This window comes from Podarcis tiliguerta, assembly GCF_965153285.1.
Source record: "Podarcis tiliguerta genome assembly, chromosome: 1".
Taxonomy (NCBI): Eukaryota; Metazoa; Chordata; class Lepidosauria; order Squamata; family Lacertidae; genus Podarcis; species Podarcis tiliguerta.
Genome location: NC_139534.1, coordinates 71,166,389 through 71,187,340, shown reverse-complemented (window position 1 = coordinate 71,187,340; position 20,952 = coordinate 71,166,389). Strand labels below are relative to the sequence as shown.

The window sequence follows — 20,952 nt, the reverse complement described above, 5'->3', positions numbered from 1 at the left end:
CTTCCTCCTAGAGTTTTGTATTACATTACAGTATGTGCCATTAAAGTTTTATAAATAAATAATAGTTTGCTACCATGAAATGGTTCTTGGAAATGGAGCAGGTTGGGCAACTCACAAAATTGTTGCAAATAATCTATGCAATAATTTCCACTCAGAAATCGCTTTTGTAAATACATAGCTATTTTTCTGACTGTGCCCACAAGTAGCCTCTTTCCGCATGCAACCGTTGGACAAATTATGTCTTGTGTTTAAGAGCAAACCTTAGGGCAATTTATTTGTCTAATTAATATCTTCTTTAGGTCCCGCTTCCTGGCTACATAGAAGCTTATTCACGGCCACGCTACCAACACAACCACTCTCCTTCAAGACTTCCTCGTCAATACAGTCAACCAGCAAATATGCACTCTGGCCTGGAACAAGTCCCACTGCCGCCTTCTGCTGCTTCTCAACAGAGCCTAACAGAAAATTACCCACTGGATAGCCCACTCAACAACCTTTCCACAGCTGCTCTGGTGAAGGCAATAAGAGAAGAAGTTGCTAAGCTAGCCAAGAAACAAACAGACATGTTTGAATTTCAGGTCTGATGGCTTCTTGCAGTGAAAGTTTGCATCACATCACTTGTAGGCCCTCTAGCTGTTAATTCAGACTTCTTGTGGCTTGTGCCAAAGCAATGCCATTTTTTTCCTATTCTGAAACAATCAACACTGGATTAAAAAGAAAAGTGAGTAAATAGAGTAGTCAGTCTGACGATCAGTTCTCTACCTATAAGGCAGGTGTTCCCAGGCTACCGTTGTAAAATATTGATGTATTATATTTATGATATGCAACTGTCTGTCACATACCTCTTGTTCCATGAAGCCTTCGTTGTTGGAGACATTATTTCAACCATCTGCCTGTCTAATACTCCATTATGTTAAGAGCTTGGGAAGCACAAATATAGATCATTCTGTAGCAACTTGTGCATGTAAAAAAAGTAAATTTTTTTATTCAGAAAAAACCATATTAATAATATGAAAACTAAGGGCCATATATTCATATATCTGTAGTTCAGCTGATACAGTATCAAAAAGACTGATGGCAACAAAGCAATAGAGCTCAGCTCTGCCTAGAGACCACATTTAAACCGTACAAATCTGATGTGAAGAGTCCTTTGTAAATATCCCCAAAGTCACAATCGTTGCTCATAATCCAAAACTGACAAAGAGGAAAAGAACAGTAAAGAGGCACACTAGCATAAATGGTGTCTAAAGAGCTGGTGTAATGTTACTGTTGAGTTGCACAGAATTGCTTTCAGTGCTCTGTCTCTCTTCACTGTGAAATGGGAAAGAAAACAGAAATGCTCCCTGGAACCTCCCAGTGAAAACAAATTCTTTGAATGTGCCCTACATTCAAAAAGGTTTTCATTCTGAACACATGGCGGAACTGGTAAATTTGAGAACCTTGAGTCTGTCTCAGTCTGGAATAATGAATACACCTGCTTTTTTTTTTTTTTTTAAGACACAACCCTCTTGTTTCACCCAGAGCTCTGTCCTTCTCTTGTAAACAATGATGTCCAGTGAAGTGATGCCAGAAGCAGCTTAGCAGACTGACTCTGATTACACTCAACCAATGACTACGCAAACTTAAGGAATCACCATATCTCTGGGGGTTGACTACAGTCTTTTCTTAAAGTGTAAATAAGTAAACAAATCTATGAGACAAAACAGTGTTCTGTGAATCAGGGGTGGGAACTTGCAGCTCTCCCAGATGTTGTTGAATTCTTAACTCTCCTATCCGCCCCAGCCAGCATAGCCAGTGGTTAGGGAGGATGGGAGCTGCAGTCAAACAGTCTCTGCTGTGCTGTAGGTTCCCCATCCCTGCTATGAGTGGCAGTGTGGGAAGTGATGTTTTGCCAAACCCAGGGCTGCAAGTTCTGGAAGCTAAAAGTCATTCATGGTTCTGTTGCACTGTCATGAAAACACAGCCTCAAAAATAGCAGAATGAAACTCTGCTGGCTCCCCTTGGGCAGCTGCAAAATAAAAATAAAAATGGTGGACTGTTACAAAAAACACACACATTTTAGTTCCTTAATTTATAATGTAACTTTAGGGCAAATAGAAATTGCCTATGGGGTATCATACTGCATGTATTGATGTCTACCAGAGTAAACATTCCCTTGAGCCTATTTATTCAACCTCAACCTCAACTTTGTCCTCTGATCAGCTGATTTTGTTTTTTCCCCCTGGTGAGTTTCTTTGGTCTTTACTACTGCAGACAAACAAAACAAAACAAACAAACAAACAGAAACAGTTTAAAGTAAAGCACAGAATTTTTAAGCAAACACGTTAAATATGAAAAATATATTTCCAAGTGTGGAACTTAACTGTCATGATATATAATAAGTCCTTGCCAAAGGTCCTAGTAATCGCAGAACCTTTTGGTGTCATTGTTTTCTTGTTACTTCAATAAATTGCATATAAATAAAATTGTATTTTTGTAATCATCATGTAAATAAATAGTTAGTGTATATTTATAGAAATGATCAACCTACAAAAGAAAATAAATAACCATAAATTACCAGCAAAAATAATTTTAAAATCAACTGAGTGATATATACATAGGCTAGTGAGACAGCTGTATTGAAGAACCAAAGAAACTTAGTCACCCATAAGATTAAGTCTAATAAAAATGATCTTTTAATCTATTAGCCAATCAAAACTAATTGTATCATTGCAATACATTCACATCATGTGTATTCAATTGTTGTTTGCTCCAAAAATGTAGTCAACAGTGGGTATTAAAAATAGGGCAACTGAATCCTGATTAATGTAGGTGAATTTCTGACATCACTGTTCCATCTACTTGAAGGAAGGACAACTGAATCCTGATTAATGTAGGTGAATTTCTGACACACTGGCTTGATGGTATGTTCCTCTGGTGCTGCTAACACCCTATGACTTTTCTGCTTCAGCATCCCTCTCCAGGGAGTGGGTGAGGCAGGCAGCATGAGGTAAGAAGGAACATAGTCCCAGATTGAGGGCTGCTTGTTGGGAATTTAATATCAACTATTTAATATTTCAGTTAAACAGAACTAAACACCTCTGTAGTGGATTCTTAATTTTATTTTGAAAATAGCTCAATTTAGTACTAATCAAATCCTACATTAGGTTTTGAATCATACTAATAATTTCAGTTTTACTTAGTTGAGAATGTAAATTTATTTGTTTGAAAACATACTTTAAACTAACCAAATTAGAAGGCTTGTAGAAGCGTTACATTTTAGAATCTTGAATATCAGCCATGCAAGGTGCTTAAGTATAAATTCCTTCAGGGTTTTAAGCCCTTTGGCCTCTTGTCCATAAATTTAATTTCATTCCTGAGGCCTCTGCAAGACAGAGATCGAAAAGTGGATTATGTGGTAACTTTTTGAAGTCATTATTAAAAAGAAACCTGCTATTCACTTAAATAGTCCTAATCCAGTATGGAGCTATACTTACCTAAGTCAATGGGACACATAATTTTGCACTGGTTTCTGGCTAATATATTTTGTCATAGGGAAATACTGATGAATCCTAATTCATTCAAACAATACATATTTTAAATTGTATCATTTACAATTTAATTATCTAAGTAAGTATTTTATAAACCTGCCCTCTGTGCATACTTCGTAGATACAGTTGTCATAATATCCTTATTCAATAAGCAATTCATTTTGTTGGTAACATGTTTGTGTAATTTGTAGAAGTTGCAAGCAGGATAATTGTTTCAAGACTAAAGGGGACATTGCTGGAAAGAGGATACTCTTAACATACGGTATCTGTGAGCACGATGCAATCATGGAGTCAAAATATGGTGTATAAATAATTTGATATATATTAAACGTTTTGTATGGCAATAGTTGCAACACAGTTTTTCAATTAGAGATCACCCCTGTGCAGAGACATTCATATTGCAAGCATAGGCGGCTGCATGTAATACTATAGAAAACCTCCTTTGAAAGCATATTTTTCCTTGGGATGTTTTTGAAAATGACTTTCTTCTAACCACTAAATGCTTTTACATGCAACTTTATTTACTCGAAAATGACTGAATATATTGTTTAAGCAAGATAAGCGTACACAAAAAACCCTTACGTTATATGCGCAATAACAGTTAATGATAGGTGTCTAAAGTCTGTGAGCTTTATTGGTTGAAAATTGCTGCATGGCTAAGGGTAGATATATTGACATATTTGAACCAGTGATCTTATAAGAACTCTGACAGCAATATATGGGTTCCATGCATACTAGAGACATGCTTGTCAGTCAGTATAAGTCAGCTACCACTTGAATGGTGCTTCATGTTTGTAACACAAATTCATCTTGGACTCAAAGGCTGCGTACACATTGCCATTTATTCTGGCTCCAGTGCACTCCCATTGCTGGTGTTTGAAACCATGGACACATGACATTAGCCACAATCCATATCTATCCTGGAGTTTGGTACTGCTGTTTGGTGCATTTCCCCTGAAACTAGCTTCTGTCCAATTTAAAAACATAAGCTGCATTAAACATTGGCGGGGATGGGGGATGACAAGGTTGAACCTCATAGCTGCCGTAGGGCTGAGCAGGAGTCCTTTAGTGTCACTCTCTGAAAATGGCCGGAAATGCAGGTAGGAGTGGAACCCCTGCATGACTGTACCTCCAACTCCAAGCCCTCAGTTTATTTCATTTTTTAACTTGTATACCTCCCTTCACTCGCAGTTCTCAGGGCGGTTCACAACTTAAAAGTACAATATAAAAGCACAAAATACATGATGAAAACAAGAACAAAAAACCCACAAAGCAATACCCCCACCATTTGAAAGGGGTATAAGATAATAACCGGGCAAAGGCCTGGTTGAAGAGGAATGTTTGCCTGGCGCCTAAATGAGTAATGAAGGCACCAGATGGACCTCCCTGAGAAGAGCATTCCACAGAGGAGCCACTGCAGTAAAGCCCTGTTCTGTTTTGCCACCCTCCAGACCTCTCATAGAAGAAGCACATGAAGAAGAGTCTTTGATTATGATCTGAGGGTCTGGGTAGGTTCATATGGAGAGAGGCAGTTCTGAGTTGCTCTAGGAGGATGCCATGGTTGATGATACTGAATGTCACTGTGAGAGAGTAAACAATGCCATACTCTCCAGCTCCAATTCTCTCTCATTATGAAGATCAGCCAGGGTGACAGAAGCCATTCAGTGCTGAAACAGGTTTGAGGTGGGTTGCGCTAATTCTATTCATGCATGGTCAATGCTCATTGAATGCCTTGCTTAAGAAGGGGATATTTGAGATTTAGGCCACCTATGAATTTTAAATCCCAGCTGAACCAAACACACTTCCTTCATAGCAGGCCAATCAATTTCCAGCATTCCATTCACAGCTAGATGAGTTGGTAATACACAATCTTTAGGAGTTAAGGTTCTCTCTGCTAGCACTGGAATGGAGAAATGGCAACACTGAAGAGGTGCCCAATTTTGCCATGGACTGGTGGGCCACTCGCTATGCCTTGGCAGCCAAGATCTGCCAACCCTTTAGACTATTTCAGGAATGGACAACCTCAGGCTTGTGGGATCATTCCACCAACTGGAAATAGGTACAAAATTGTGGCTTATGGGGCAAAACCAGCTACTGACTGCATGCAGTGATTCTGGGATAACTTAAATAAGTACAAATCTACATCTGAGTTACTGCACAAAGATCTGGTTGAAGGCAACTAATTTAATACTAATACTTTTCAGATGTAGAATAGTGAAACTTGGAGAGAAGTGATTAGTACAGCATGGAGACAATTGTACTTGCAGTTTTAAGAAACAGCAAATTATAACAGAATTTATAAAATTCCATTTTACAGCTAGGGAACAGTGATGCTCAGAGATGAAGGTACATCAGGGTGCTGCATCAGACTACAGGTTTTTTGTTGTTGAGCAGATGGGAATCAGAAATCCTTGCTGACATCTTGAACAGCCGATATACCCTGATTCTTTGCCCAATCCACTCTTTGGGGTGTTTATAGGTTTAAGCGTCTCTCCAGAATTTCTCTTTTACCAGCTGGGCAAGATCTCCTCAGCACTGCTGGCACACCTAGGTTTACCTCAGGACTGATTCTTCACATGCCATTCACTTTCATAGGAATCTCAGCAGCTCTTGGGTCTCTTTCGCTGCTCGCAGCATCATCTGGTCTATTCAGCAAACACCCACATATAACCCATATTCTGTATAAATCCTCAGTCTCCAATTTTACCTCAGACAGCAGCATGCAGTCATTGTATTTTCCCCTCACAGTCCCCTTTGCAGGAAATAATACTTTGTTATTTTACAGCCTTACAATACTTTCAAATATGACATATCCAGGGCTATACACCCTATTGTGTGTGTGTGTGTGTCCTTTCTTTATGAAGTTGTATATGCATACTTTCTGATGGCAGTCACTAGGCTCTCTGAACCTATAAAGACTCTTCTGGCTATTGGACACTCAGGGTCAGTACATGGGAACCTTTTCAGAATCTCAAAGCCACAGATAACCAAGTCCGTGTTTCAGAGTTTTAACTCTCTCTCTCTCTCTCTCTCTCTCTCTCTCTCTCTCTCTCTCTCTCTCTCCCTCTCTCCCTCCCTCCCTCCCTCTCTGTGTTTCAGCATCTCTGACAGGCTCTTGCAGAAAATAATTTTGAGCCTTGCAACATAACAAATAGAAATACATGCCTCATGCAGAAGTATTATACATTTATTCTGGTTCCGCTCCCTTGCCTGGGTACAATCAAATAACATTCCTTTTCTGAACAGAACGCCATACCTACTGAAGTGTACTTCAGGCAGCACAATGAAATCACATACATTTATTATGAAACTACTGCAACAGCATGGTAATACTAAGAAATCCTTAAGTGCACTTCACTCTGCTCTGAACTTTTTCTGAACTTGAGGATACATAGCCTGGGACTTTAAGGTGCCTGGTCTCCAGGACCCCACTATTATTATTTCAGACTTACTTTTAGGCTTGCTTCTCCAAGAGTGCATATAGACTGCTTTTTAAAAAGAATTCAAGCACATTCCTCCCCTCCTGCTTTCAGAACATATTGGGAACTTAGAAGAGATTCCACAATGGATTGTGTCATTGGTCTTCCTCTACCCCACTTCTGTTGGGTGGGCTGTTGTCCTTTCTTTTAATCCTTCAAAGAGCTGTTTGTAACGATCATTAATTTCAATCACCAAACCAACCAGAATCCCTTTAAAGGCTGCAAAACTGCTTTTGCGGGGAGGGGTTCATAAGCTCACAAGCACTGGCTAATCTGCCCCAGGCACACGCTTTCACTTTATGTAGAAGTGAATTCATAATTTCGTTAAAATTCACAGCATGCTCTAGCTGACATAGGTGAATGTATTCCAAAAGAGACAGGGTAAAATTAAGCACACACCAGTTTTTCCTGTCACTATGGAGAGTGAAAGAACAGCTGCACTTGTTTAACTCTTAAGTTCAGATGGGGAACCTCTGATCCTCCAGATACCTTTGAGCTCCAACTCCTCTCATCCCCAAACAGCTTGGCCACTGGGAATGATGGGAGTTGTGGTCCAGTAATATCTGAAGGGCCACAGGTTCCTCGTCACTTTTAAACCTTTTGGTTGTAATATATTTATTATTCTCAAATAAAGCAGTGTTATTTCCCCTTTAAATGAAGAGTTAAAGTCACAAGGAAACAGAAGTTAAATTTATCACATGTACTTTCTTAGTGTGAACAGAGGTAGTGTCAAACTTTAAGGTGTTTTTTTATATATATAAACTTGATAATCCATACTTCCATTTAAACACACACACACACACACGGGTTTATGTTTGGTTTTAGGTTTCATTTAACATGAGTAGGATCACTAGAACAAACTGATTAGGAAGCTAACATATTTCTCTTGTGACAAAATAAACCTCAAACACTTCCTTGTCTCTAAATGGTTTCTGTATCTAACTGTTCCCATCACTGAGAAGCCAAAACAGTGTTGGATTTCTGAAGTGGAAGAATTTGATGCATTCTGGGGAGGGAGGACATGAATATCACTGTAGACACTCTGTGCCGGAGGCTATTGTATCTCCACTCAGAGATGTCTGCCAGGGTGATACACTGTAGAGATTTGATTTTTTTTAAAAAAAGACTGAATGGTTAAGAATCCTGAAATGAAAGCATGCAGAATGTTGCTATTAAAAAAAAAAAGTCTACAAGTTCAATCTTTCTCTAAATGGTGTTTCTCTGATTACACTTTAGATAGATGGGTCAATTTAGAAGAATGCATTCCAGGATGAGGATAAATTGTACCTGACAATTACACTCTGACAAGCATAATTGAAAAATGTGGGATAGGAATTGGTGCCCTTGTCCCCGGTTGTTATGTGAAATTTTCTCTCTAAAGTAGGGACGGACAAGAAAGCCTTGGAGGTTCATCTGGGGAATCTCATCAGGCCACTAGTATATTTTCTCTTCCTTGTTTTCCTCTGTATTATGCAACCCTGACTGTGCAAGACCTGACAAAGGGCTCTTCCTCCCTTCACGCCGGTGGGTATTAATATTTACATTAGGCATGCACCCCTGTTTTGCTGCTTTAGGTATCACGTAGGACAATGCTATCAGTGGCTGCAATGTGTGTCTTCTCCCTCCATTGTCAGAGGCACCATTCCTTTGAATACCACTTGCTACGAATCACAGGTAGAAAGAGTGTTGTTGTACTCAGGTCCTGCTTGCAGCCTTCCCATAATAATCTGCTTGACTACTGTGAAAACAGGGTGCCCTGGGCCTGATTCAGCAGGGCACTTACGCTCTGACGCTAAACACCTTCAGAACGGAAAAGAAAAATATGTTTCAACAAACCTACCTAGTCACACAATTTCGTATGGTGTATTTGGATTTTAAATTTTCCTTGTTGACAATTGTTTTATATCATGTTACGGTGCCTGGAGATTCTTCCTGGTTAGGTGGTTTATAATTTCTTCTAAGTGAATAATATAGACATATGCTTGGGGTGCAGCTCCCTGAACATAGGCCTCTACTGTGCTCTTTAATTCTCTTCATCTTCCCAGTGAAGGCAGCAATTAAGGCAACAATGAAGCCCTGCCATTTTCATAGTGGAGACTGCCAACCATTTTCTCTCATGCAAGCTGAGCCACAGACAACGGGTGCTTTAAATGCCTCCCTGTGCCTCCTTGTTGTTAACAACAACAACGGGCTTTGTCCGAGTTGCTCAGTTACTCCTACCCTGCTGTGTTTTGGAATGAGTGGTTTAACTGGATTATAAGAAAGGTGTGTCTGCAGGGCTCTGTCCAGAAGCTCTCCGCTTCATATTAGGGAACAGAGAATATCTGTGTCTTCTTGTCTCACATGAGAACCAGTCAGTAGGAACTAATTTTGCTGGCCTTCTGGTCACTGCTCTTCTTATGTCCTTATATGAGGCATCTGCTAATCTCTCTCTCCCCCCCCCCCCCGTGTGTAGCAACCCTATCTAGACACACAATTCTAATCCTGTATTTGACTCCATTAGAAACAGTGGAGTAGCCATTGCTTCTTCATGCCAGAACCCTAGCCTCCATTCCAGAACCTCACTCCACTAATGGTTGGTGTGGTGGAGATGAAGCCAGTCTCTTAACTCCTGCGTTTCTGCAGCTTTTGTGGCCAGGGTGGTGGCAAGGGTTAGAGGTGCCTAGATGCACCAGTGAGAGTGCTGGATTAACTCAGTGAGTCTCCACAGCCCTGACCTTGCCCCTGTCCTTGCCGCACCCACATAAATTGCAGCAATGCAGCTGCCAGGAGGGCAGCTCTGCCCTGCCACACCTGATGCTCCTGGTCAAGGATGCAAAATTTCATGTGCTGAGCACCTGAGGAATGTAGGAAGCTGCCTTCTGTCAGGTAAGACTATCTGCCTGCCTAGCCCAGTATTGTGTACGATCCCAGTGTTGCCCCATCTGCACTACACATTTAAAGTGGTATCATACCACTTATAATACAGAAAGTTATAGCTTCCCCTAAAGAATTCTAGGAACTGTAGTTTTTTAAGGCTGCTGAGAGTTGCTAGAACACCCCATTCCCCTCAGACAGCCACAATTCCCAGAATTTTCTGGGAATAGGGGTTGATTGTTAACCACTCTGGGAATTGTAGCTCACCAAGGGGAAGAGGGGCCTTATAACAACTCTCAGCATGTTTAACTTTACAGCATTCATTCTTTGGAGAAAGCTATAACTGTTTAAAGTGGTATGACACTGTTTTACATGTGTAGTGCAGATGGGGCCCAGCATCTTCAGCAGAGAGATCTTTCCTTGCCAAAGGTTGGTGTTTAGGATGTTTGTCCTGAGGAGGGCAAGTAATTGGGGAGGAGATGGAAGGAAGAAATGTTCTATATCGTTGTCTTGTAATGCCTCCCCTCCCTTTGGCAAGTAGTTTTTTAACAACAAAATCCACAGTTGGGCAATACCTTTTATGAGCACCAGCTGAAATTTCACAAAATATTGGCAAGCTCTTGAGTCATGCAGAATTCTTCACCAAATACAAAGCAGGGGATGGGGAGAAGAGGTAAAATTAAAAAATAAGAATAAGAATAAAATAAAAATAAAGACTAGTCAAAAATTAGTCCAGATGTTGCAAGCCATAAGGCCACCTTCTAGACACAATTCCAAGATGAAAACAGCAGGGTGAAAAACCCTCTGGTACGTGGTGCAGCTGTTGGGTTACATCCTGTCGTGCAGATCCTCAGGCATGTTAAAACTATTTTCAGTGGCATTTCTGCAGCTGATCAGTCCTAAAGTGTCAGATTACAGCTGTTTGGCAGATTGTTTTGTTGCCAGTGAAAGAGGTGATGTGGAATATAAGATGTTGATTTGAAATGTTTCATAAATGGAGGAAAGGTTAGAACAGGCCATCTCACCTGGTTAAAAAAAAAAAGGATTGTAAAATTTTCCAAATGTATAAATATTGTTGCGCACTGCCATCTAGTGGATAAAGTACATCTTTAAAAATGAGAATTCTCCATAGCCCCATCGGCACCACCCAAAATCTCACTTCCAACGCTGCCTGTTCCAGCATTTTGGGGTGAGGGTTCCCTCATCTGCTCACATTTCAGATGTCCTGTAGCAAAACCCAACTTTTCTCCCAACCCAAAAGTTTTTCTGATATGCTTTCCCCTGAACGTGTCTTTGGCATATCACTATTGTCTTGTTATTTCCCATACCTTTTACTCCCCATAAACAGATCACATTTCCCTCACTCCTGCGTGCCTCAACCTCTTCCTGCTTCCTCTGTTGTTCATTTCTGGCACCCCTCCTTGGGCTGTGGAACTCTTTTACCTGGGGGGAAGTCCCTTTGCAGCGAATAGGGCTTACTTCTGAGTAGGAGGCAGCCCATGCACCATCTCTGCCATATCACTCCCTCCCCTCCAACTGCATAGAAAATATGCAGTTTTATTTATTATTGCTATTATTGCTTTTAGTGCATTTCTTCTCAAAAGAGCTCAATTCTTTTCCTCTTCACAATCCTGTGAGGTAGGTTAGGCTGATAGACAATGAATGACCCAAAGTCACCCAGTGGGCTCAATAGGCAAGTGGGGATTAGAACACTGATCTCCCACGTTCAAGTCTAGCACTCTAACCACTACTCCACACCGGCTCTCCAAAGAGGATTCGAATACAGTGGAGAGGATATAGAAGACAGGAGGAACTGGAGCCTTTTCTTTTATACGCAGAACTGCACTGCATACCGTTGAGGTGGGTGTCGGGGGCAGGTCAGCAATAACTCACAAGGTGCCAATGAAATTAACTCTTTATTCAAAGAAACGAAACAGCTCAGGCCTAGTGAGCACAGCAACTCTTCCCAGTAGGTCTTGCCCCAATGCAGCGGTTGTGAGGACTGAAGGTCCCTGCCTTCCTACAGCTCTCTAAATCTCCTCCTCCTCCAGGTCCTTCCCAAGGAACCTGAGACTTCTCCACCATTACTGTCTTTGTTCCACCCTCTTCGTACCTCTTTGGGTCCTAGGAAACCAGCAGAGGAGGGGAGCTGGTTGCAGCAGGAGGGGGAGACTCCCTGGCTTCTTCAGTAGCCTGCCTGAGCTCTGCCTCTGATTCTGGGCTGCTCTCTGCCACAGCCTCTTCCTGCTCACTAAACCCTATAACCTCTTCAGCTTCAGGCACCTCCTCCTCCTCCTCCCAGTCTTCTCCCTCTGACCACTCCTTGTTGTCCCACCACAGCTCCCTGGTTCTGAGCCTTCATCCCTTGGGAGTTCCCAAGCTGGTGCCTCCCACCACTCCTCTGTGTCCAGCCAGTCCATGACACTGTCATGAATGGCGCAGTCAGAGATCTGAAACAAACAGGATGTTGGTGTCGATGTCAACAGCACACATTCAGCTATCTGTTGAAAAATTGCAGACTTGAAACTTTGTATTTGAAATGTATATTAGTATTGGGGAAATGTACAAAATGCTAATTGAAGAATAAGTTGGAAATTTCCACTTCGGCAGTGTAGGATTAAAAAGGAAGAGTCATTAGAAGCATGCATAATACAAATGAGTCCATTAGAAGAAGGTGAGGCTAGACGTAAATAGCCCTCATGATGCCGGCAAATGTTTCTTCAGAGTCAGTCCTGTCATTACATCTTGCGTCTTTTCATCTTTCAGTGCCTTCAGAAGCTTATCTAGAAACAGGGATGGAACATGACACATGTTAGTCATCAACCACAAATGCAAATGCGCAGTCCTTTGAGAAAAGAATGTAAAATCCAAGCACACAACTCCTGATTAATACTGACCTTTGATGTACTGATATTAAAATACAACCTTCATGGCCTAGTAGGGATTTGGACCTGGATCTCATGGATCCTAGTCCAGCACTTTATTTACTCTAAAGCGGGTGGCGCTGTGGGTTAAACCACAGAGCCTAGGACTTGCCGATCAGAAGGTTGGTGGTTCGAATCCCCGCAACGGGGTGAGCTCCCTTTGTTCGGTCCCTGCTCCTGCCAACCTAGCAGTTTGAAAGCACGTCAAAGTGCAAGTAGATAAATAGGTACTGCTCCGGCGGGAAGGTAAACAGCATTTCCATGCGCTGCTCTGGTTCGCCAGAAGTAGCTTAGTCATGCTGGCCACATGACCGGGAAGCTGTCTGCAGACAAACGCCGGCTCCCTCGGCCAATAAAGCGAGATGAACGCCGCAACCCCAGAGTCGGTCATGACTGGACCTAATGGTCAGGGGTCTCCTTACCTTTACACACACACACACACACACACACACATATATATATATCTGAATGGATGGGAATATCATATATTGCATTTGTGTGTGTGTGTGTGTGTGCGCGCATGCACACAAACACACACTTTTTACGTATCTTTGTTGTTCTTTTTTCTCCCCCCTCACCTTTCCTTATTTTTTTCTGTATCACTTTATTTCTTTTAACTGAAATCACTTCAATAAAATATAAATATTACTATAAAATAGTCATTATCAGCGGTGCAGCCAGGTAATTTTAGACCCTGGACTTAATGATCTTACGGTCTCTCCTACCCTGAGATTTTGATGTGCATTATTTCACTTAAAGAAATGCAAACCACCCAGCAGTGGTGGACCTGGGTACATTGGCACCCTGTGTGAGTGCAAAATTTGCCCCCCCCCCTGCATCCTTGAGCTACCTTCTCAAAGGTGGTTAAGGAGATGCCCGGCTTTGGGAAGGAGGCACAAGGCTCTGACAGGGTCCTAGAGCCCACCTACTTACTTTCTAAAGCTGGGAAACTAGGCTTTGGGTAGGAGGACTTTAGGACCCTGTCAGAGCCCTCACACCTGCTTCCCAAAGCCCAGCGCCTTTCTTACTTGGCTTTGAGACAGCGGCTTCCGGGTTGGCGCGCCTGGCAATGGCGGACCTCCTTCGTCTCGGAGGAGACTGCTCTCTGAAAAGAAGGGTCTGACCGCCTACGGCGAGGCGGAGACCCGCTAAAAACCACGGTCGGAGGAAGACCGTGGACTTGGGATCCGGCTGGTGCCAGTAGCGCCTCCCTTACTCGCGGGGAGACCCGGTTACGGGCTCCGGAGCGACGTGGGGTGAGCGGCGCGGCACTTTGGATCGATCGCTGTTTTCGGGGAGTGAAGCTGCACAGCTGCTGTCAGGAAGCGCTAACTTTTCCTGTGGACATTTGGACTAAAGAAACTCTCGTAAGTAAACGGAAATTGGATTATAAATTACTGAAATTCGGCATCAGATGGAAGGTTAAAACAGGAAGCCCACCTTCCACTTTGTAGAAAGATCAAGGCAAAAGTGTGAGAACTGGAGCCTTTAAAAAGTACTTCACAAGGAAACAAATCTGTCACCTAAGCCCTTTAAACCCCCCCTCGGAAGCAGGGAAGAGGGGGAGATCGCTTTAACAGTTTATAGTCCTGCAGAGCAGGGTACTTTGAACTTATTTTTTACCATCTCGAGCCCGGGACCGGGCGGCCAAAACAAGAAAAAGAATCTTTATAACAAGAAATAAATTACTAAGAATTATTAAGAAGAAAAGGATTAAGAGAGAACTGAATCTTTTGCTTACTGTTTGGGAAAGGAAAAAAGGAGTTAAATGACAATTGTTTTTGAAAGGTGGATGAAAAATAACTAAAGGAAACTGTAATCAGGTGGCTGTGGAAAGTTACAGAAACTCATGTTGGATTGTTACAGTTGTTATACTTTTGGATAGAAACTTTCACACAGGCTGCAACTTTACAGACTAAATAAGCATCTGACCTTGACAGTAAGATAACATTGAAAGAACAGACTTGGGAACATGGAGGGAAGAATAGCAGCTCTGTTTGAGCAATTTCAAAAAAAACTGTCTATTTTGGAATTTGGCATCTTTGATTTGAAGGAAAATGTGCACAGCCTGGCTCAAGAAGGGAAAAAATTATTAAACTCGGCCCAAGGACTGGAATTAAACCAACAAGGAAGGACAACTGAGAAGAATATGGATCAAACAGAACAGGTTCCGTCTTTACAAGAGGAATCTCTGGTGGAAAATACAGTAATAGAGCCTCAAGTTGATGGACAAAAAGTGGACTATGAGAGTAAAGAGTTTAAAGGACAGATCTGGAAAAGGAGTGCCATGTATGGACTAAGAGACACAGGTTTGATAAGATATATCTTGGAAATTGGCACTCTGAGAAAGTTTGAAGAAGTGAATTTTAGCAACCTTAAAGAGAGTGTGGAGCAAACTTTGGACAATTCTTTGGTCTACAAGAGGAACTACAGAGTTCGGGCAAGCTTGTTCACAAAGGTTAAAGGAGATGTTGAGGGGAATGTGGTTTGGGACATAATTTTAAGTTCGAAAAAGACTCTCCAGACAGGCCAGAAAGATGATTTAAAGGCCTCGGACACCAGGCAACCTGGCTGATGGACTGAATTTATGGATTGGAAAGACTTTAAAAATTTGTAAAAAGGATTGGCAGCACCCGAAACCGGGGGGATGAGATGGGGGGAAAAATTGGAGATTATTAAGTAAAATTTGACAAAATATGGTTTTAATAAGTATTTTGAGGGGATGACGGAAGGAAGTTAACTGGTTCCAGGAGTAAGATAAGGAAAATGAAAAACTAAGATATAAGGGTATATAATTATAGAATTTAAGATTAGAAGTTTTAAGATAAATTCTCTTTTTCTATTATTATTGTTTTTTTTTTTTTTTAAAGAGGTAAAGGTAAATAAGGGAAAAAGCATCAAAAGTTGGAGGGAATTTGCCGATTAGATTAAAACCAGGAATATAAAGAGGGAGGTGGGAGGAAGTCATGGAAACAAGTTAAAGGAAAAAAGGGAATGTGAGACTTTGTGTTGTGTGGGGTATTTTTGTGTTTTGTTTTTTGGGATTTTTGTGTTGGGGGATGGGGAAGAGGGTTCTTTGTTCTTTGTTTTTCTTTTTTCCTTTTTTTCTTTTTCTGTTCCTTTTTTCTTCTTCTCTGTTTTTTGTGGATATGTTTTGTTTTGGTGTTATGTTGTTGGAAAATCTCAATAAATATTATTATTTTTTTTTTTTAAAAGAGACAGCTTCCCCTCAGCTCAGTGCCCAGTGTGCGCACCGCTGACACAGCCCTAAATCTGCCCCTGCATCCTGTGATCCCCTCAACCACTGCCTCCACAGATAAATACACAGAGTAACCTGATCCTATGCATGTTTGTTGCTATATTCCATACAGTGTGTACTCTTCGTTTATACAAGTATTGGCTCCATTCAAGATATTTTATAATGCTTTTATCTGTTCTACCTTATACCAGTATCCACTGAAAGTCATTATCTATCTTCATATTAATTAGTACAGGACATTTGCTGTTTCAAAGTCTTTACAGTCTCCCTATTTCATTCTTTTGTGTAAGAACCTTGGTGGATAGACTACATTTTCACACATTTACCAGGCTGAGAAACTGTGTCTTAGACTAAAATGTTAAAAGATACCCACCAAGTCTTGTAATAAGGATCAATGATATACTTCCAAAACTGGGGCAAAGTGTTTGACTGGCTTCATGCTAATCTCCATCTCTGAGATCCCAGTAAATGTTTTTTTTTTTTTTAAATGCATTTTATATATCTTAGTACTCAATTATACAATTATCATCATTTAACTTACACTCTTCAACTTCCACACACATCCCTCTGTGGGGGTCTTATTTAGTCCTTATTAAGCTGCATTTCCTTAATTACCACCCCTCTTCTGCTTATTTTTAACTGCTGCTCATATATCTAACCCATGGGTAGGCAACTAAGGCCCGGAGGCCAGATCTGGCCCAATCGCCTTCTAAATCCGGCCCGCAGATGGTCCGGGAATCAGCATGTTTTTACATGAGTAGAATGTGTCGTTTTATTTAAAATGCATCTCTGGGTTATTTGTGGGGCATAGGAATTTGATCACCCCCCCCAATATTGTCCGGCCCCCCACGAGGTCTGAGAGACAGTGGACCAGACCCCAGCTGAAAAAGTTTGCTGACCCCTGATCTAACACCACTTGGAAGTTTATCTGATTGTTATATTTCTTTGCCAAAGTATCCCCATGCTTCTCTCTCCTTTTTTGGGGCTAAATAAAGAAGAGGAAATAGGTGCTCCGCTTCTGACTGGGGGATGCTTCCAGGTCATTTATTTGTCACCAAAGTGTCTCAAAATGGTATGCAAAATAAAAATAGAAATAACAAGAAACATTAAAACTAAGTATATATGTAAATAGTAGCAATGAAACAAGACTTAAAGTGCCCATCCATATCTATTTATCCACACACAGACACACAAGGGGCTGTTCCCTGCTTGCATCACTCACCAACCCCATCTACTCCCACCTCCATCCACACCCTTGACCAAAGCCACCCCTCCCTCCTGCTCTCCCCTTAGATCTCACTAAACCTCTACAGCTGACCTGGGCTGCTTGCTTGCCACAACAAACCACCCACATCTTAATGTTAAAGCCTTTAAAACTATTTTCTTGTGCAAGACCTCCAGGTTGGTATCTGAAATTGTCGTCAATATTTTTGGGGTGAGCCTATTGCTCATTTGCACAAATACAAGAGGTTCTAAAATATTTTCTCAGATTAGCAAACCGGACTATTACAAAATGAAAATCAATTTTGAAACTGCTACAATCTCTTGGCCAAAACACTCGGATGATGCATTAGAAAGTTTGAACTTTTCTCAGGGCATTTAAATGCATTATTAGAATAACAATAAGAAATGTCAGGTCATTTAATTGCATCCACAGAAGCTGTCTGTGTAGAGAGTGACTTGGTATGTATTTTTATCAATGGGTCTTCCAATTTGGAATATCTCTTTACTGATTTATTATAGAATGTTAAGGGGGTGAGTGGGTGGAATGGTGAAACCCTGTTTGTCACTTCAAAAAAACAACTTCAGATCAACAAGCTTACGTACTCCTAGGAAAAGAACAAATAAGTGACTTTATCTAGGCTTATTGTGTGTGGGGGACCTAAGAAAGAAAAGGATGTATAATAGTTCAAAATCTGGATTGCAGGGGTAAGATGTCATGTTCAATGTCCCCAAATCTTTCATGTGTATTACATTTAAGACATTGGGCTGGATGGTTAGGGTACATGTCTGGATCATTATGGTACAAGACCAAGAGAGCCTCAGGGATATTTGGTGGGGTTGTACAAAGAGGCTTTGGGATCTCAGCCTTTGGATTACTCACATTGCTGTGGGTCTGAGCCATCCCCAGTGAGTGCCAGCAGCTCCAGCTCCTTCAGGCGGATGCCAAGCTCACAGATCTCTCCATCTGGCTGTTGCTGCTGATGTGCCCCACTTCCACGCTGGGGTGTGCTGTCAGCAGCAGGACAGAAGAAGCGCAATGGCTCATAGGGGATGGGGGCCAGACCAGCTGGCCAGGGGGGTGGGCAGCAGCGCTCATTGGTGGGTGGGAGGAGTCCAAGCCCAGGTGGAGGTCTCTGAGGCCCAGCTGACCCTGTTTCTCCTCCTCGCAGTGGCACGAAGAGCTTCCTCCAAAGGCTGCAATCAGCAAGGGTGGTACTCTGTGTGGTTCGGTCATAGAGGGAGGGGAAGTATAGAGGGGGTGGTGGCCGAGGGGGTGGAGGAGGCTGTTGCTGGTGGCTCATGAGGCTCCTCCTGATGGCTCTGCATCTACTGCCGCCACCATGGAAACAGTGGAATCTGGAAGATTCATGGGTTTTTTAGTGTTCTAAATAGATTAATCCTATACAAGTTGTGCCTGTCACTTTAAGGAAACAGAAAGTAGACCTTAGAAGGAAATGGCTGGAGGGTTACAAAAGTGGAACCTGGTTTTACTGAACTAGAAGAGACGTGGGAATGGGTAAATCTGTCAATTTCAGTTTCGCTCGGTTTCTCATTTTTCCAGTCTTAAATCCAGTGCTCTACATTTCCATAGCAGCTCGTGATTTTTTTTTAAGTACTCATGGAAAATTATCAGCATTTGAAGTGTGAATTATTTCTCTGAATATACCCAAGCTTGTGCACAACTTACACATTTTTGCACAGCAATTTGCCTCATATAATGCATATCGTATGCTATTTTCACTGATATATGCATTTTTATGCACACCTTACAGTAGCATATATATTTTTGCACACATTACTTGACTGGAGAACTGCATTGTAAAATTCGGAGAAGTGCAAATTTCACAGGATGGCTGTGTTTGGGTTCTCATATTGTTTCAAAAAGTGTGAATTAGGTGGATTTGCCATGAAATGTGAACTGAATTGAATTCCTCCTCCATTCCTAACCAGGAATGCAGAACCTGTCTAGTACAGCGAGAGAGAGAGAAAGCTATAAAAGGAATGGGCTCAATATTTCATGAAGCAAAAAACTGTATAATCTTTAAATCATAACCAAGCCAATTTACTGCTAATTTATTTACTCTTTATTCTGCAGCAGAGGGTGGGTGCTATATCAGACTTTTCCCTTCTACAGTGGGAGTTATTTCCAAAATCTGCCTGCAGGACTTTGGGCTTGCTCAAACAGGTGCTTCAGACTGGAAGGGGCTGGCTTCATGCTTCAATTTAGGCCTGGTACCTGACCACTTTTATTAGTTCTGTTGGAAGCAGCAACTGCCATCTTGCACCCTTTCTATTTTTGTTGTTGTTATAACCAGCTCATGGCAATTTTATGCTTTCTGAATCTTCTAAAATAAATGCTTGCAAAGAGATACTGCTGTTTCCAAAATTCAATCTGGCTGCTGAAGGACAGAACTTTCAGAAACACCCCCCAGAGTAGTCAGTCAATCCCTCTAACCAGGGAACTCTGCAAATCTGTAGCTCTGTGAGCAGAATATGGATGGCCTAGCAACTCTTAGCCCCTTTAGCAAACTACACCTTCCTAGGATTCATTGCAGGAAGCCATGGCTGTTTAGAGTGGTATGATACTGCTTTAAATATATAGTGCAGCTATGGCCTGATACTTGAGTGCTTTACAACCCAAAGGTTGGTGACATTACAGTGACTAACAGAAAAGCATTTGCTTTTCTCCACAATAGACACACCAGGTCAGTTTGGTCCTCCTCATAATGTTTCACACTCTCTACAAGGCCTCTCTTAACGCCTCCATGACTAAGTTTGGGGCGGCTTTTACTTTATGTAGAGTTCAATTTTGATTTTCAATATTAATTGCTCAAAAGGCTGCGGTTGTCAGTGGCATAGCATGGGGGGTGCAGGGGGGGCCGGCCGCACCGGGAGCAACATCTGGGGGGGGGCGCTCGCACTCGCAGCTCTCTGCCCCTACCTGGCTCACTCACTCTCTCTCACTGCAGTGCTGGCTGTGCGAATCCGATCCGAGCCGCCGAGTCGCCGCCCACTGTGGAGGGGAGGGTGCCAGGCATGCGGTGCGGAGAGAGAGCGAGGGACTATCTGGGGGAGGGACAGTGCAGCGGGGGGGGGGCGCAAATTACTTGCCTTGCCCTGGGTTAGGGGGCGCAAATTACTTGCCTTGCTCCGGGTGCTGACAACCTACGCTACGCCACTGGCGGTTGTGGTTTGAAACTGAAAAGCAATCTAGGCGAAGTTCTGTCTGTGACATCAGCCTGCACATACTCAATTCAACTCATGGCACTGTAGCTGGAAGGGGGCATGTGGCCAGATAGAAACAGTAGTCTCAGAAATGTCATGCCTTCTTTACCAATATAAAATGACCCGTCTTCTCCCATTTCTTGGCAGGAAAGTACCAACAGTTGTGTACAGCACTGACACATCTATTACTTACAGTAAACAATAAACATACTGTGATATTTTATTAGACATGCCCTTCTGGCCCTCAAAGCAGGCGTTCCCACATAAAAATGGGGAAACACTGGATAATAGCAATGAGTGAAAATACCTACACTTCTAAATATATATGGCTATAAAGAGGATTCTCGCCTCAAACGCTATTAATGTACAAGTTTCATGGGCACAAAAAATAGTTTAAGAGCTAGTAGGTGGAAAAGCAAAACAATCCAAACATTTTGCAGCATGCTTTTCTTTTA

At 42.0% G+C, this 20,952-nt stretch overlaps 2 protein-coding genes across 7 annotated transcripts in view; one reads left to right on the top strand and one right to left on the bottom strand.

Annotated features, from left to right (window-relative positions):
* The window catches only part of KIAA1549L (KIAA1549 like), a 155,585-nt gene extending 154,108 nt beyond the window's left edge, over positions 1–1,477 (top strand). For all 6 annotated transcript variants that reach the window (XM_083398012.1, XM_083398016.1, XM_083398015.1 and 3 more), the window contains one exon: positions 300–1,477. In XM_083398012.1, the coding sequence (XP_083254138.1) occupies positions 300–584 (285 nt within the window). In that variant the 3' untranslated portion in view covers positions 585–1,477. The remainder of the gene's footprint in view (positions 1–299) is intronic.
* A 10,915-nt stretch (positions 1,478–12,392) lies between these two features.
* Positions 12,393–18,605, bottom strand: LOC310674923 (uncharacterized protein C11orf91 homolog). The gene is made up of 2 exons (XM_083434809.1): positions 18,153–18,605; positions 12,393–12,648 (listed from the first exon to the last, which is right to left on the bottom strand). The coding sequence occupies exons 1-2, from the start codon at positions 18,571–18,573 to the stop codon at positions 12,563–12,565; spliced, it is 507 nt and encodes a 168-aa protein (XP_083290935.1). The 5' UTR covers positions 18,574–18,605; the 3' UTR covers positions 12,393–12,562.
* Positions 18,606–20,952: the final 2,347 nt, after the last annotated feature.

Excerpts from the sequence above, each read along its gene's own strand:
- LOC310674923 (XM_083434809.1), bottom strand. The coding sequence starts at position 18,573 with ATGAGCCACCAGCAACAGCCTCCTCCACCCCCTCGGCCACCACCCCCT. Across the intron at positions 12,649-18,152 it reads TGGCTCAGACCCACAGCAAT|ATAAGCTTCTGAAGGCACTG; the intron begins GTGAGTAATCCA and ends CCCTGTTTCTAG.